This window comes from Pholis gunnellus (assembly GCF_910591455.1).
Source record: "Pholis gunnellus genome assembly, chromosome: 11".
Classification (NCBI taxonomy): Eukaryota; Metazoa; Chordata; class Actinopteri; order Perciformes; family Pholidae; genus Pholis; species Pholis gunnellus.
Genome location: NC_136538.1, coordinates 1608288 through 1624860, shown reverse-complemented (window position 1 = coordinate 1624860; position 16573 = coordinate 1608288). Strand labels below are relative to the sequence as shown.

The 16573-nt window shown below is 39.8% G+C and overlaps 1 protein-coding gene across 2 annotated transcripts; it reads left to right on the top strand.

Moving 5' to 3' along the window:
* Positions 1 to 1065: 1065 nt before the first annotated feature.
* Positions 1066 to 14686, top strand: LOC306703022 (uncharacterized protein). Of its 2 annotated transcripts, none has more exons than XM_079168833.1 (8): positions 1066 to 1390; positions 6698 to 6843; positions 6966 to 7539; positions 9281 to 9929; positions 10562 to 10629; positions 10743 to 10839; positions 10946 to 11064; positions 12080 to 14686. In XM_079168833.1, exons 1-8 carry the CDS (start codon positions 1184 to 1186, stop codon positions 12614 to 12616), a joined length of 2397 nt encoding a protein of 798 aa, XP_079024959.1. In that variant the 5' UTR covers positions 1066 to 1183; the 3' UTR covers positions 12617 to 14686. The 2 variants fall into 2 exon arrangements, with proteins under 2 accessions (XP_079024959.1, XP_079024958.1); XM_079168832.1 differs by having other exon boundaries at positions 12077 to 14686.
* The last annotated feature ends 1887 nt before the right edge of the window (positions 14687 to 16573 follow it).

The following is a 16573-nucleotide window of genomic DNA, read 5'->3' as shown; positions in this document are numbered from 1 at the left end:
ATATATCAATTAAAAAGTCATCAGCATTGAGTAAATCAAGAGGGAACTTGAATAACTTTCATTTTGAATTTGTGTTCTTCTGCTTGTATGAATATTCTTGTCCAAGGACATGTGAAATAATATATTATGCCGTAAATATTATACAAATTAATTTCCCCCGGGATCTGAATTAATCTTTTAGATTATTAAAAGCAGTTTCAATATATAATAGAATAAAGCTGTATTGACACTCGCGCTGAGGCGTTTATACTCTATGTATGCCCTGCATTATTCTCCGAAACGCCAGAGGGCGTACATACAAAATGAATTGTAAACAATATAAAAGACATCGAGTGCCACTCAATAGATATACCAAATTGGGCCTAATCCAAGGGTTTAGGGCTGTCCCGCTGTCAAATCATCGAGTGTTTGAGGGCTCTCTGGAAGACATTTTGAGCCCTTTATTAACCCTTTCCGTATGTCACCATGGTATGCTGACCTAGCCTAAGGGAATTACCCACAAATCATTGCAATGTGACGTTAAACACGGGGTAACCAGTGGACGCATGGAGACGTAAACAAAGAGGACGGCTCAGTGTGTTCACTCTGGAGTATTACATTTACACAGAAACATTAAGGGGTAAAGATGGAACAAAAAATAAACATGAAATCAGAGAATATTTATTTATTCATCAAATATTTGATTTAGTCATTGAAGCTGACAAAAACGAGTAAATAGATTATATGAAGTTACTTATCTTGTGAGGAAAGAGCCTGAAGACGTTCAAATCAGGGAGTACAAAGTATAAAATAAATACACACAATTATACATCATATTTGTTGTCGTTTTCATGGTAACGTGATATGTTGCAGCAAAGTGCTGTCCCATTCCTATTTACACCATCTCAAGCCCTCACAGCCTCTCACACTCAACCACTCACCAGGTGACGTCAGTAAGTCCTTGAGGGTTCAGGGTTTGAGGGTTTAGGGGGGACATTGGGATTTGGCCGATTACTCCGGATGTTGTCCTGTGTTAGTTATACTTCCGGTGGCAGCCACAGTTGGCGCTGATCGTGGAACCAAATCTGAACCAGACCCGAAACAGTGTGCAAAAAATAGCACATTTGACAGGATACCGTTTTCGCTTCAATTTGGTTTATTTAGTCTGCGAGACAGGACATTGCATGTCCTCGTCAACACGAACATGTACTGCCCAGGAAACGCTACACCTGGTCACGGACCTCCGCCGTTCGGACCTCAACCACCCCATGGCCCTCCGTTCAGACCCCGAGGGCCCTGTGGTGTTCCTCCCCCAGGACATTTGCCACCTGCACCTTGCGGACCATTTTCGGCCTCAGCACCGGAGAGCCATTTTCTCCACAACAGGCCACCGAGAGAGCGTTTCATCAGTGTACGTACCCAACAGGCCAATAATAGTTAGCTAGCTACATGATAGTTATGCTAGCACATAGACCACCATGAGAAGCAGCTACAAATGTATGTATCTAACTTTGTATAAGAAGAAGTAGGACCACCTGAGTACACAGCGTCATATCTTCCTGTGTAAATATGTCGTCCCAAACGGGTTCCCTACCATGTCTCACATTTTAGGGACAAATATGATGCTAGTCAAGTGACCCGCGAAGGTAGCCGAAATCTTGTTTTACTGTCCTCGTTTCTTCATATAAACGTATGGTATTTACCCTTAAATCGTTGCCAACACATGCCTAATAAAGAGCCGTTCTAATACATATCTAAGTTAAACATTCCCATCTTTATGTTTGGTATCTTCAGATGTTGGTATAAGACACTTACAAAGCTGGTAGCCTATGTCTGAACTCAAGCCTTCTACTGTAATTACACTAGTGCAGGGTACTGATGACCACAGCATGTACTTCAGAAGCTGCATGTCCACAGAGGATATGGTGCAGGAAGACTGCTTTAGTTTAGCCTTATACTGTACATTTCTACTTCTGATCAGTCTACCTAGGCAGAGGTAGGGTAACCTCTGGCATTATACTGGGTAGAAGATCATTCCTGACATTACAATATGCAGGCAAAAGAAAAATCAGCTTATCAGTAAAATCTTGCATCAGGTTTCATTATTTCTCATGAAACCTGTAATACAAGAAAGGGATCGTGTGACCTACAAAGTTATCACAAAAGTACCCTAAAGGCTGTTTGGTTTTGTGGCTCAGTGATTATGTTAGTAGCTGTTCTTGTGACCCTAGTTTTTTTTAAACACAGAACAGCTTTATGTTGAAGTGTTTTACATAGTTAGATGTTATGGTTGTAATACATGTTTGGTTTATTGGCATATGCTCCATCTGAATTACCGTTTGGTCAATCTGAAAGTAGCGAAAAGCTCCTCTATGACATTTGGATTAAATCATGTGGGCATATGATTTGTTTGGGACTTTCTGAGCATACTTTTCGACCATACCCTCTCTAAATGCCATAACTACATTCAAGGGCAAAGAGCCCACTTCTATGTGACTCACTTCAAGATTTCTCATCTTGGCAGAATGCATTTTAGAACATTAGGACATTATAAAATAATGCAGAGAGCCCATGATTAATGACACAAAATACAATCTAACCAACTCAACCTTGTATGATAAGAGTGGCTGAAAGTGTCAAGATATAAGTAACACAGTAGAGCTCTGCAGCAATGACGTCATTTTGTAGGACAACTACGGAAGTTAGCACCACACTGGTTCCCTCGACAAAAAGCCAATGGGATTTTTCCTATGGCTTTTTGGATTAGTGCAGAAACAAAATGTATGATACTTACACGTTTTGTTCAGCAAGATACTCCTAACAACTGAACTCCATTTTTATGATTTTTAAGTGTGAATAGTCAGCAGAAGTTAAACGCTAATGGTAAGCTACAAATTAGCTAGCCTACACCACGAAGCTAAAGTGTTCTAGTGATGACGTTTGGTAGTCTCATTTAGCCACTTGTTAGTCTCCTTAAGCTTCAAAATTCACAAGTGGGCAATTTTTCTGATGTATTTTATATCTTCAAACAAAATGTTAAAATCTCAAGCTTGTTTTAACCACGGACCTTATTTCAGGCATCTCACCAAAAACCCATTCAAAAAACCCATTGACTTTGTGACGAGGGAACCGTACGTGTAAAATGATTACTCATTTTCGTGTTATAGGACTTATTCCTGCAGCACTGTATAGCTACTTACAAAGCATACATTTAAAACTGTAGCTATAAAGCTTAATAGTGTTGGCAGCAGTCACAACTGAATTTTGGTCCACACACCATTTCTTATGCATGCAGCTTCATCTATGCATCCTGGATGCTCTCTATGGACTTCCACATTTTCTGACAGGTCATTTCAATGGCATGGTGGTGACAGACAGTGCGGTCAAATTTGTCACAGTCAGGATCAGCCACTTCCATTGGCTACAGTGGACCTGGCAGTACCATAAACCTGGTTTACATTGAAATGGGTAAGTCGGCTGATTTTTGTTCCTTTTTAATAGAAAAATAGACTAGGTTGTTTGCGAGCCGTGCTCTTTCCTAGCCAGATATTATATAGGTTTAAACATCTATGCAACTTAAAGGACTCTAGACTAAAGAGCAATTTTAATTTTAGTGGTTATAACTTTTTTAATATGCCTATTATAACATTAAGTTGACTCTTATATTTTCTGTCACTTATGTCCTAAAAATGATTATATTGTGATACATGTATATTTGTATCAGTCTTATATGTGATCAATAATCAGTATGTCCTTTACATTGATTCCCATATTTTGCAGTCAAAAATATAAAGGAATCAAGGATTGGCAGAGCCATTGGACCTGGTAGAAAAGTGCATCATTGGTCTATAGCTGGAAAAGAAGAAGAAAGTACACTACTGCTTTACTGTGATTTGGAATGTACCTCATTTGTACTTTGGATGAAAGCATGTGCCAAATGAGTTAAACTGCTACATTAACATTCAGGTATCATCAAAAGGAAATACTACAAGTGAAGGTATTCGAAATTATGCGGTTCTTGTGTAAGCTTACCTAAAGGGATACTATGCTGGAATTGTTGGCTCCTCTCCCTGACTCGGCAACACCAGAAGTGCACGTCCCCCACTGTGGTAGCCAGAACACAGCCCAGTGTACCACCTGCACACCACATGCTGCAGCCAATCCCTAAGTCATCCTTGTTTTGGAACAAGCTTTGTCTCCTTGGCATTTTGCCTCGCTATATTAAAAAAAATTTTGAAGCTGTGTCCACAATTTTCATAACTTCCGCTTGGATGCGTGTATGTGTGGGGGGCAGGGTCTGTGCAGATACACACTTTTAGTGGGCCATAATTGAGAGGGATTACTTATGTATTAGTATATACATTGTTCTTTAGGAAAATCATGCATTGTAGCCAGTAACATGACCTTTTACTAGCAATAGCAGTTATTGAAGATATGGGCAAAAACCCTTTCTGCTAACTTTCTCTCAATAAGCTACAATAGCTGAGTCCATTTTGGACTCTCCAGCTCTCCTTTCCCTCAAAGGTGGTCTTGTCTAGATGGTAACCCTCGATGGTTGAGGCTAGACATCAACCTCGAATGGTTATGGTTGGGGAAAGGTCATCGGGCGGCTAGTCTTGTGAGAGTTTTCGCAAATATAGGTTGACAATTTAGACAAGACCCTCAAAGGTCAACACTGTCAAGACAACTTGTTTTGGTCAATGTAGCAAGTTTCTATCAGATTACACCAAAGTTTGACTCAATGTGAACAAAATCCCACCATTTTACATTGTTGTCTGACCTTGCCTGAAAGATGGTGATCTGTCAGTCCTTTGTTCCAACACTTGGTCCAGAGTGAAATATTTGGGCAACTATTGGCTGGATGGATGGACGGACGGACATCCTTTCACCACCGGCCCACTAGTGTGGCTGAAGTATTGATGTCTTTAGAATTAGAGATATAGAGATCAAAGCAGGGTATGAAATGTTGATCAAATACATTTAGAGACAGTACCTGCAGATGAAATCATTTTACCACTTGACACTTCCATATGTCTTGTATACTCTATATGGATTGTATCATTTATTTCATTTACGCTGTGTATCAACCTTTTCATAATGTGTATTTGTTGCCATGTTTTTTTCACAAAGGGAATTCAACAGTGTTTGTACAAAATATATCAGAAAGTTGTAACGGAGACCTGTTTGCTGTCTTTCTTTAAGCTGGTTCATTTCGCTTTTGTCTGGTCCCATGGTCTCAGCACAGGCAATATGCTACACATTGTACCACTACTACCATTCTACAACTTACAATAGGCTATAGTGTACTATACATTACAAGTATCCCTTATGCTATGATATTGAAAATACAAAATAAGGGCAATAATTAAAAAACATGTGGATTAGAGGGAGTGTTGCAATTAGTTCCACCTTGGCTATATGCTAACGTAAATGGCGATTGCTTTAGTAATTGTTTTGTCTCAATCTGCTTTTGGCTGCTTGAAAGCATTGCAGTTAGGAGTTTCCCCATCCCACATCTGGGTGATGCATTAGCATGTTTGATGTGTTTCCATTCTCATACCAAACAACCGTGGAGCAACGCCGACACACTGTCCTCGTCTTATAGTCTGGTCTTCTAGTTCTGAATTTTATCGGATCAAACATGACCCCAAGTCTCAAGGATTTAGCACTTTGCTTACATTTTATGTACTGGGGTTAAAGATAATATACACCTTATACCATTGACAAAATGGGACAACAAACTATTACTAGGCCTTTTTAATTATTAAGAACCTGTTATTTAAATGTGTATTGCCTGAAAATAGGACAACTGATTGTAAGGCAACCCTCACTTTTCCAACAAATCCTGTTTGAAAGGTTTACCTGAGATACTGACAAAGTTGTGATCCTTGAAGCTTCTTCTCCTGTAAAAGTGTAGCATGAGCTAGTCCATTAAAGCAGGACATACATCCCACATTTGTTTATCAGTCACATACTCACACTCTGAAGCCGTCGGACCGATTTTCTCTTCGCATTTTTCAGACTTTTGAGCTCCTTATCGAGATAGCCTGTGATGGAAATTGTAACAGTAATTATTGGCTGCTTAGCAGATGATTCATGCCCTGATCCTGCTTTTGTTTCTTTGTAATCTCTTCCAAAAATATCTTTAATTTAGCCCAATACAATGTCACATTATTTTTTTAAATAAGAGCTTATTTAAGATTATTTACAGATTTCCCACATTCAAACATAAAAAAGTACACCAGTTTTCCTGGTTTGAAATAATACTGACAAGTTTGCAGTTTATTCCTTAAATAAACTGCAAACTTGACAGTATTACTTGGTCATGTAGGTCAGCATAAAAGCAGTGATCCTCATGTCCGGATTATTCCTTAGTCTACACTAAACACGATTGTTGCTGATTATTAGGAAATGCCTATTTAATTTCAGGTGTTCACCAGTGTTATATATTCCAGGTGATGTTGATTTTCTGTCTGTTGAGCATGTCATTTGCGGCAAGATGCAGCTGATCTCCCAGGGAAATTGTAAAAATCGTACTGTACACTGTGTAATAACCACAGATTCAAACCGTTTTTAGTGTACACTTACTACTTAAAGATATAAAAAAAAGTTCAACATGTACAACTATCCGTTTTTAATTTATTTTTACAAATTATATATATTTTTTTACAAATTATTTATAATTTGTCGTTATAACATGAATTCTGGAAACTCTCAGCCCCACTGTAGCAGCTTCTCCATAGATCGTAGTACAGTGAATGCTTTGGGAGGCAGCCAGCAGATCGTCCCTCCTGTACAACCACATCACGTTCAAGTCCCACAGTGGAATCCCACTCCTGTGGAACATCACCCTCCAGACAGCAGGTATATGTGTGCTAAGGTTGATTAAATATTTTGTGTAAGTCTAAGCAGGAACAGCTGCCATAATGTTTTAATGTATATTTTGAGTTTGTTGTCGTTTGAAGCAAATGCATGCTGCTTTTCAGTGAACGGGCTGGTGAGGAATTCCTGAGATGCATTGCAGCCAACAAGCCTCTCCCAGACTATCTCAAAGGGAACATGGCATACAACCTGGCTGACGCATTTAAGTCGGCTAATGTCCTGAAAGACATCCTTAAATTGGACCCCGAGTTCCAGAAGCATGCGACCAGGAGCAAAAGCCGTAGTCGAAGCCGCGGCAAATCTCGAGCAAAGAGTCGTGCACGAAGCAAAAGCCGAGGTAGAGCAAGGAGCAAAAGCCGTGCGCGGGGAAAGAGCAGGGCGAGAAGCAAGAGCAGGGCGAGAAGCAAGAGCAGGCCTCGCAGTAGGAGCCAGAGCCGAAGCAAGAAGAAGAGTCATGTGCGGAGCAAGAGCCGGGTCAGGAGGTCCAGGTCACGCAGTAGAAGTGGTGAAAAGAGCCATGGGAAAGAGGCAAAGAGAAAGAGGAGCCACAGCGGTAGTGTTGTCAGCAATCATAATCTGACAGGAAATAGCCTGTTGGAAGGACTGAAGCTGGTCATGAACAGCAAAGAGCTGGAAGAGCGGTTGCCCACCCTCAAAGATGCCATCCTCACTATTCAGGTAGAGCTCATCTTTCATTCTCCAAATTGTCGTGTTTCAGTCGGTTATCCTAAAACTGTGGTTCAGGACTACTAGCATGTATAAGCCATACACAAAAATATAGTGTTTCTATTAAGATAATATATCTGTACAAGATAGATTCTTTATTTACCTTTTCCAAGGACTTTTTTGCTGCATTAAATTAACCCGAGACCTACTTGATGTAACTAGATTACATAGATCAAAAACATGCTGACTTCCAAAATCAATACTGTTTTTAATGGCTGGGTGTTGACATACCGTTCGGTATACCGCGCATCACTACATGTAACTCTATGCAACCTCCATTAACTTAAGCTGTTAGCTTCATTATTTAGCCAAGCAGGACTGTGCTGCCCACCGGCGGCTAACCGCTAACGTTAACTGACTTCTTACAATTTCAACATTGACATGTTGTAATGTAGCATTATCTGGGGAAAAAGGGTGCGTCCCGAGGGCACGTCCTCTCAGGTTTAAGGTACTGTTAGTCTGGTGCAGTAACTTCGGTGGCAGTACTGAAGAAAAGCAAGTAGTCACATTTTCAGAATATCACTTTACCAAAGTATGGGTTTTCGTGACATCCCTAGTTGTCTGCATCAACAGCTGCAGCAGAAATCAGCCTCTTAAACGTCTCAATCAATGCCTATATCAATAGTCATGAAGGATATACTTTTAACCATTTATGGTTAATTGTGAGAGCAGTATGTTGCTCGTCCACATACACACATGTTTAAGTTGAGTGTGATTTATAAATGGAAATGTTTTTGTTGTAGGCCCCAAGTTTTTAGGTAGAGGACCAAATCTTTTATCACCCCCAGAAAGTGTGTATTTTGTAAGGGATTATTAAATCTTATAAATTCTTCTAATATAAATTGTTGTTTGTAGAAAAACTGGATACTCCCAGTGGAGATGATTGGCTACTGTGCTGTACTGCACTGCACAAGAGGAGGGCGCCAACATTACATATTTTCTTATTTGCAGAAATGACTATAAAACTCTTAAAATGTTTTGATACCAGCTACTTAAGGCCAGTTTTGCTTGTTTGCTTTTCAGTATAGTTGATAAACTGAGTGTTGGCATCAGTGTCTCTGAATGTGGAAGCCATATGCCATATTTGAATTTTGCTAGTAGTATGATGCTCCTCCACCACCTCCACTTGAAATTCCATATAGTGACGCAAATATATTGACAGCTAGAACTACAAAAGGGCCAGTAAGGGAAACATTTCTGTCTTCTGGGAAAAATGTATCAGTAATTATTCTGTAATGAAATAATGAGCTTCTTTTATTAGTAATTATTGCATAAGGAAGGACAACGGTTTTGTAAACTGAAACTATGTTTTAGTTGTATGTGCTGCACACAGTTTTAGGAACTCAAGTGTAAAAATATCACACTAGAAACAAAGATTTTGAAAGCACCTTATACAATAGTTCAAGTATTTCATTTCAGTCAGCTATCCGAAACCTCATGCCAGCACTCGATACAGTACTTCAAATTGCAGTAGTGTGTGGTTTTTTTCATGCATCTCCTTAGAGATTAGACTAGAGCTGACCTGCAGAGACTTAAATGCATGGGGGAACACTGGCAGTTAAAACTCTGCGTAGATAGACTTGACTGTACCACTTTATATCCCATAGCATTGAATTTGTAGCTAAGCAAGATAAGAATTTGATGAGATACCACCTGTTAACTGTATGTCATTGTTGTGATCTCTTCTGTACAGGCCTCAGATGAAAGCAGAAAAGTGGAGTGTGTGCCTAATGAGCACAGGCATCAGCAGCATAACAGTAATGAGAACTCAACATCGTTGGAAAATGACAGTATGCTCCTTCCCCATGACAGAGTAGGCAGCGACTTCTCTTGGCTCCAGGTGCGGAGTCAGGAGGACTCTGCAGTCCTGACAGCGGATGAGCTTGAAGATGAAGAGTCGTTTTTGTATGGGAATGAAGACACTGGAGGAAAACAGGCCAAAAAATCCTCCACTGCACTCTTTGCTTCATTTCCCCAGATTGGAGAACATGCCAAACAACAGGAAATGGCTAGTTCAGGCAGTCAACATCATCAGAACAAGTCCATATTCAGCAGCTTCGGGGATCTGTTTGATCTGAAGCAGCCCCAACAAATGAATTCCTCAATTGTAGCCTCTGCCGATCTGGACAGCAGTGAGTGTGAGAAGATCAGGAACATATTAAAAAGTCTGGGCACAGCAGACGTCAGCGATATCATGGTTAAGATGCAGGGTCAAAGGGAGGGGAAGCAGCCGTCTCCTGCAGTTCCTGCTTCAGACCAAACAGCAATAGGCTTAGCATTGCCAGCACTGAGTAACCCCAATGTACGGCACGCTCTGGAGTCTTTACAGTCACTGATCAAAGGTCAGTCAACTACAGCTTTTTATATTTTCTAACCATGCCTTCACAATGCAATCAACTTTTTTTTACTAATTGTATTATTTTAATTGACTTTTGGTTGTGCCAAAAGATTGAACTGCGTCTGTAAAAGTTGCAATAGACTATTGCTTTAACTTATCATTATGAAGTAAATGTTGATTACACAACCTAATCTATAGAATATTGACACCAGCAGCGCTTAGATTGGTTCCCTGTACAATCTTCCGGTGAAATGAAGGCTTCATTTATGGCACAAAGGTGTATCAACCATGGCGCCACCAAAACAGGAAGAGGATAGCGCTTTTGTTTTCCCTGAAAGCTATTGGTAGCTATCCTCAGCTACCAAAGAGTATCATTGGAAGTCCTTTGCAGTTACTATCCCCAGTAGCGGAAATGGCAGACAGTGGAATATCTCATTCTGACTAATGTCTTATATAGATTTTGGATCTGTTTTTCTCCAGTTATCATGAATGAGATTTTAGTGACAGCTGAACTTGGAGGTGTACCCAATGAGTTGGAAACTGATGCCATCTGGGTTGAGGATTTATCTTCTCTGTCTTTACTGTTTCATGCTTTTGATATAAAATACAGAATCATGTTGTTATTTCTTCCTCAAGCGACAAAAGAGAAGCGTGAAAAAAGCGATGGCAGTGGCACATCTCAGACATCCGCGGATAAAAACAAGGTAATGGATTTCCAAGCTGTGTCACTGGCTACTCAACATCTAAGTTATAAAGTTCAAATCATTACAGAATGGTGAAAGCCTTTCATTTTGAAATAGTTTCTTGTGTTACCCAGACAGGTGACGATGAGGAAGGGAAGACCGAAAAACAAGCCAGAATAAGTAAAATGGAATCCTTGATGAAAGAACTGGATGGATTGTTGAAACAGGATGGTAAAGCTGTTTCTCTAATGACAACCCTATGCTTCCTGTTGTCTTTAGTGTCTTCCACACTCTAAAATACTCCATGTGCATCACTGCCTTTCTTGTCCTTTTGCAGGGTTGAGTTTTCTGAGTCCAGTAATTGGGTTTTACTGCCAGAAATGTGAGGAGTTCATTGGAGATTTGAATAGTGCTGAAAACCATGCAGCCATCCACAGCCATAGTAACTCAAGCAGTGTAAGAATATTTCATGTTTACCTCCGTGTGGTGATATTTTTATGTCAACAAATCCCTTGAAATGTCCGAAACCAACCAGGCATGTATCTACTAACAATGATTGTGTATGAAAAGCCTGATTTCTTTTTGGTCTGTGCCATAGAGCTCAATTAAAAACACGTCAATGTTCCTTCATTACCATAAATGTACACACTGTAGTTTATTTGGACTTAATCCCACATACAAAGTCCCGCTGCCACAAATTCTCACCAGCTGAATATAGTCCCCAACAAATGCACTATTTCCTTTCTGTGTGAGTAACGTTGACCAACTGTTATAGAAAATGACTGAACCTTTTTGAAAATGAAACTGTATATGTGACCTATCTTTTATGATTCATGCCTTGAGTAGGAACCAATGGGCTTGGGGCTAAGTGCCACAGAAAGGGTAGGGAAGTCAGAAGGTAACTTATTAATGCATTGTGGGTTTTGGTGTTTTCATAGGATTTGTTGGCTATAAAAAAAAAAAACAGCGAAGGGGAAGTTCTCAGTATTCTTTAAAAACACTAGTCTGTGAAAAGTGTTTCTACGTGTTATGAATGTCCACACTGAAAGATGTTGTGAAGAGGGGATAACTTGGACAAACTGTCCACTTCGTAGACCTGAATTAAACTAGTGTGGCAGCAGGAGGCAGGATAATGGCATACGGAAAGTCTTTAAGTTGGCAAACTGACTTAGTAACAAAGCAGTATTTTCTAGACACCATGAGCTGCTGGTCATACCAGACAAGCAATGATGCGTTTAATTACATATAAATGTGTAAGAGGAAGATTGTGTTTGTTTTTTTATTCTCTGACAGGTTTAAATCTATGGCTTTTCTTCTACTCTCACGTAATTTTGGCCCCATCACATTTCATTAAAAAGCAAAAAACGTCGTACTATGGGGTTTGGTGACCACTTCTGTCTTAATGTCGCCATAAACTCTGTGATTTCTTTATCATCATTTTTGCAAAATTGTTTTTATGTATTTTCAGCAGAAAGTGCAGAAGGACAAGCCTGCTGGAGACAGCAAGGGACACTCGCGCCATTTTAGCAACAGCACTCAGCATCCAAACCCCTCAGACAGAGATCACAGGGACTACGGTCACAGCAGAGACACAGGCGACCACAGGAATCACAGAGACCACCAACGAGACTGGAGGGACGAAAGAGATCACAGAAGCAAACACCACGACGACTGCAGGAGCCACAAGGCCGGGCAGGATAACGTCTCCTTGAAAGAGGAGATGAGGAAGGAGAGGATGCTCATAACGGTGTCCCGTGGACTGACGCCTCCTCCAAATGTCAGGGTCAAGGAGGAGGTGAACAAGGAGCAGACTGTCGGATGCCATAGCAAAGTCAAAGCGGAAGACAAGGCCGGCAAGGAAAAAGCATCCAAGAGCAACAGAGCAACAGATGAAAGCAGTGATAGTAGTGATGACAACAAAGGAAAAACGCAGAAAGCAAAATCACCGAAAAAGAAGAAGAAGAAGAAAAAGAAGGAGAAAAAGAAGAAGGAGAAGTCAAAGTCTTAATTGTTGAATTATGCTCGTCACTTCCCATATCCACGCCCTGAGACGATGTTGGCATCGCGTTGCTGTCCAAGTTTTTCTAAACGTAACTTCTTTTTCTTGTCCCAGTTATTTCTTCATTGGTGTGGTCAGAAGAGGGAGGTAGGCCTCAAGGAGTGATTCATCATTGTGCTTCAAGGAACGGACTGACGTGTTATGAAAGGCATTTCTCCTCAACCATAGTCAAAAGTGAAGATTGATATACATTTTATCTTTTTGCATCTGTAACAGAGATGGGTCTGACCTCTGGTTAGCCCCATGATTGGACGAGGGGGACGTTTTGTGTAACAGCCCGCTGTTGATAGAGCTGCTTCCAGTGGTTGTGCCAACTAAGGCCAAATGCATCCGAGACCGATATCTACTCAATGCACAGAGACGAAATCGATATGAATCTCTTTTTTTCTGGCTGTGCTTAAGATTTTTTACATGGCAATTGCTATGTTCATGTATGTCCTGTATGCCTCACGTCCTGGTTTCATGTTTAAATTCAATGTTTGAATTATTTTTGTATAAAACTCCATTCTCAATACCATTGCTACGGTGTGAATATTTTCCAACAACATTAAAGGTTTAGGAATGCGATGTGTGTATCTGCATTTTAATCTGAAATACAAGATGACACACAAGTCTGTCTCCTGTGGCTTTGTATAGTAAAGAAATGTGTGTAAAATGTCATTTAAAAAAGTAAGATGTGATTGTAATTGAGTGATCAGATCTCTTTGCGTTGGCCATAATCAAAAAGTGGGTAGAATCCTTGACAGGTTGTGATTAAAGGCAATGTTGGAGACTATGACCCCACAGACCAGGGTTTGCACCCTGAGTCCTGTCTGGTAATGCTCTTTGGTTAAAGTTAGTGAAAGGTGGTAGTTTCAGTTACATCTCAGTAAACACAACCAAGAGCTGTGAGTGCCAAAACACAAGTAGAAACAATTCTGTTGTCACTACAAGTGGACATTCTGTTACTAGATCAGATATTGTGTCAAAACATTTGACTGATATATTCAGTATCAACATTTTTTAGACTTACCAGATACGTCGATCAACAATATTTCCTCTTTTTCTTCATAGAAAATGTAATCTAGCCGGCATTAAGTTTCCTTAAGAACATATTTACTTTTGCAAGTTAGCATTCTATAAAAGTAATCTCCAAGAGACGGTGTTATTCTACCAGCACAGTATTTCTGCAGCAGTAATAATGTCAGCCTTCCCACCTGTTTATGAGAACATTTGTACAATATAGGTCTTTTTCCCAGCAGACATCTAGACTTGTGTTCCTTTACTATTACCAGGCTGCTTTGACAAGTCAAGATTTCTGTGAAGAGGGTCAACCGCAGATTCCTGAAACGTGAGCAGCTACATGGCATTCATTCATTTGATTATTTACACCTGTGCTTTCCATAATGGGACTCAACATGTCTACCATGAAAAGGCCTATTATCTTTTCTTGTAGAGGCCAGCTTTGTACTCGTCTGTACATAAAGTGGCAAAAAGTGATGGGATTTTAACAGCATTCTATTGAGGAATATGAAGATTGTCTTTGGTCATTAGCACAGGCAAAGGCTTCTGAGGCTTTGTATACTGTACTTTATCCGACTCAGTCCGACCCTTACAAAGGTAATGGATGAAGAGAAGCTGAACATGCCTTCAGTGCCAAACCTTGCAGAATATTCTGCCATCGTTCTGTATAAAGAGTGGAACGTAGTTTTGTGTAAGTGAAGGAACTGTCTGTGCTTAGGTAACACCTAACCCCGTGAAGTTTGCAGTGATCTCTCCTACATTGGAAAGACTTCCACATGAGTTTTTTTTACTGGGCTCAGTTAAAAGCTAACTTTTTACATTGACTCTGTCAAAAGTAGGGATGTCCTGGTTCTTAGATATTTAGTATGTGCCAATACATGCATCATTAAGACTAGTTTCTATAGTCCCTGTTTGTCCTGCCAATGACAATACAGTAGCCTTTCTGAAAACCAAGCACTGCATCTCTCATCCTCTGGTTGATGTTAATGAATGGCTTTTCTGTTTTTGCCAGACCTCAGAGGCCACTGGAGAGAACATACGTATCCCATAATAATATAAATGTTAATGGGTTAAGGAAACCAGTGCTGACTTCTCATCGGCTGTTTCTAGAGGGAAACCCACAAGTTGCAAAACGCTCACGATGGTTGAGGTTAGGCATTGACCTTGAATGGTTTTGGTGTGGGTAACTATCTGCATCAGATTGTCATGCTTGGAAAACTGTCAAAATAAAATGAATTGAAGACAAACCACAGTCTCATCTTGTTCTTGCATTTATTGATGTATTTGAACTGTTATCATCATCAGGGCATTTAATCACAGCGGGCAGAGGAACATTGAAATGATGTAATAGTGTGTTTCCGTGAGTACTGGTGGTTTTCACTGGGAATTATTACACATCTTCGTGTGCACTGAGTAACTCAGAGGTGAAAGAAGTATTGAGATCCTTTACTCAAGTATGATACCACGCTGTTAAATAAAAGAAAGTCCTGCATTCAAAATGTTATATCAGTAAAAGTAGGCAAGTATTCAGCAAAATGTACTTAAAGAACCAAAAGTCAAAGTGGTTAATACAGAGAAACGGGTCCCTGTGACTGTTACTTGGTGATACTACTAACTGCAGTATATATTAGTATTACTGGATCATTAACATATAAGCAGCATTTCAATGGAGTTGGTCAAGGTGAAGCTACTGTTTGTGCCTCTGAGCAGTTTCATGTAAAAATGTATCCTATTCATATGTAGTAAGATTTGTATGTAAAGTCTTTACTTGTAAAGTCACAAACTATACATTATTACAAATGAATAAATCATAGAATGGCTTGAACAGCTGACTCAAATTTGAACTGAATTACAGTACTTGAGTAAATGTGTTGAGTTATAGTCCACCATTGGAGTTACTTGATTACCTTTACAGGTCAAGCACTGCATTTCTCACCACAGAGCAGTGACGCATCAAAATGTCCTCCAAGCTGCCTTGCTTTCCTCTTGCTTCTTGCTCCAGCTTCAACCTGTCTTGACGTTTCTCCCTTAACACCGCCAGTGTTAAGCCTTAACAGCCAAGGACATCATAGATCCATGGGAGGACAGTCCAGGGGCCTGTCTCGTGAGGCAACATCTGTGATGAGGTCAAGTTCAAAGGATTGAAAACATGTTAAGTGTTATTGTTAGTCAAAGTGATATGGGAAGTCTTCAGTTTGGTTTCAAATGTCTGATTCAGAACAGTTTAATACATGAGTTCCATAATTTGGTGCATAGTGTGTCAGAAGGCCCTCAACTACAGCCAATTCTCAAGATCATGAATCAAAGTCATAGACACAGGTAAGTCACAAAATAACAAGAGTTTTAAGGTGTAAATATGATCACAAGTTGAGAGAAATGTTATCGGTGTTGTGGTTTCTGCACTTCACAAAGACTACAAAATATATACATGGAGTTATTATTTTATTATATTTGTTTACATTACATAAGCAATCATTTAAACAAGTATCACAACATGACACTTGAGGGGACACAAGTCAGGTAAGTAGCATCACATGTGTCTAGTCCCATTTATTTACACTGGGCGCTTCTGTTTAGCCTAAACATGCCTGTCTGACTGGCATCTAGAGATGTTTATGCAGAACATTTTCTTTGCTACATTCCACTTCCTTCAACAACAACAAACATATACAAGAAAACAATAATACAGAAATTACAAAAACTGTTTTGTTGTCACTTATAGCAACATAAACCGAGACATCCATCCAACAAACACTATGAACAAAGAAAATCAAACTCACTTTCCTTCACTTTGAAAAAAACAAATACAGGAATAATTTCCAAGTAAGTCTTCCATACAAAACATTTGTCAAGCTGTTATATCCATGGTTGCCAGCAGATGGAGAGAAATTCTCATGAATCTAT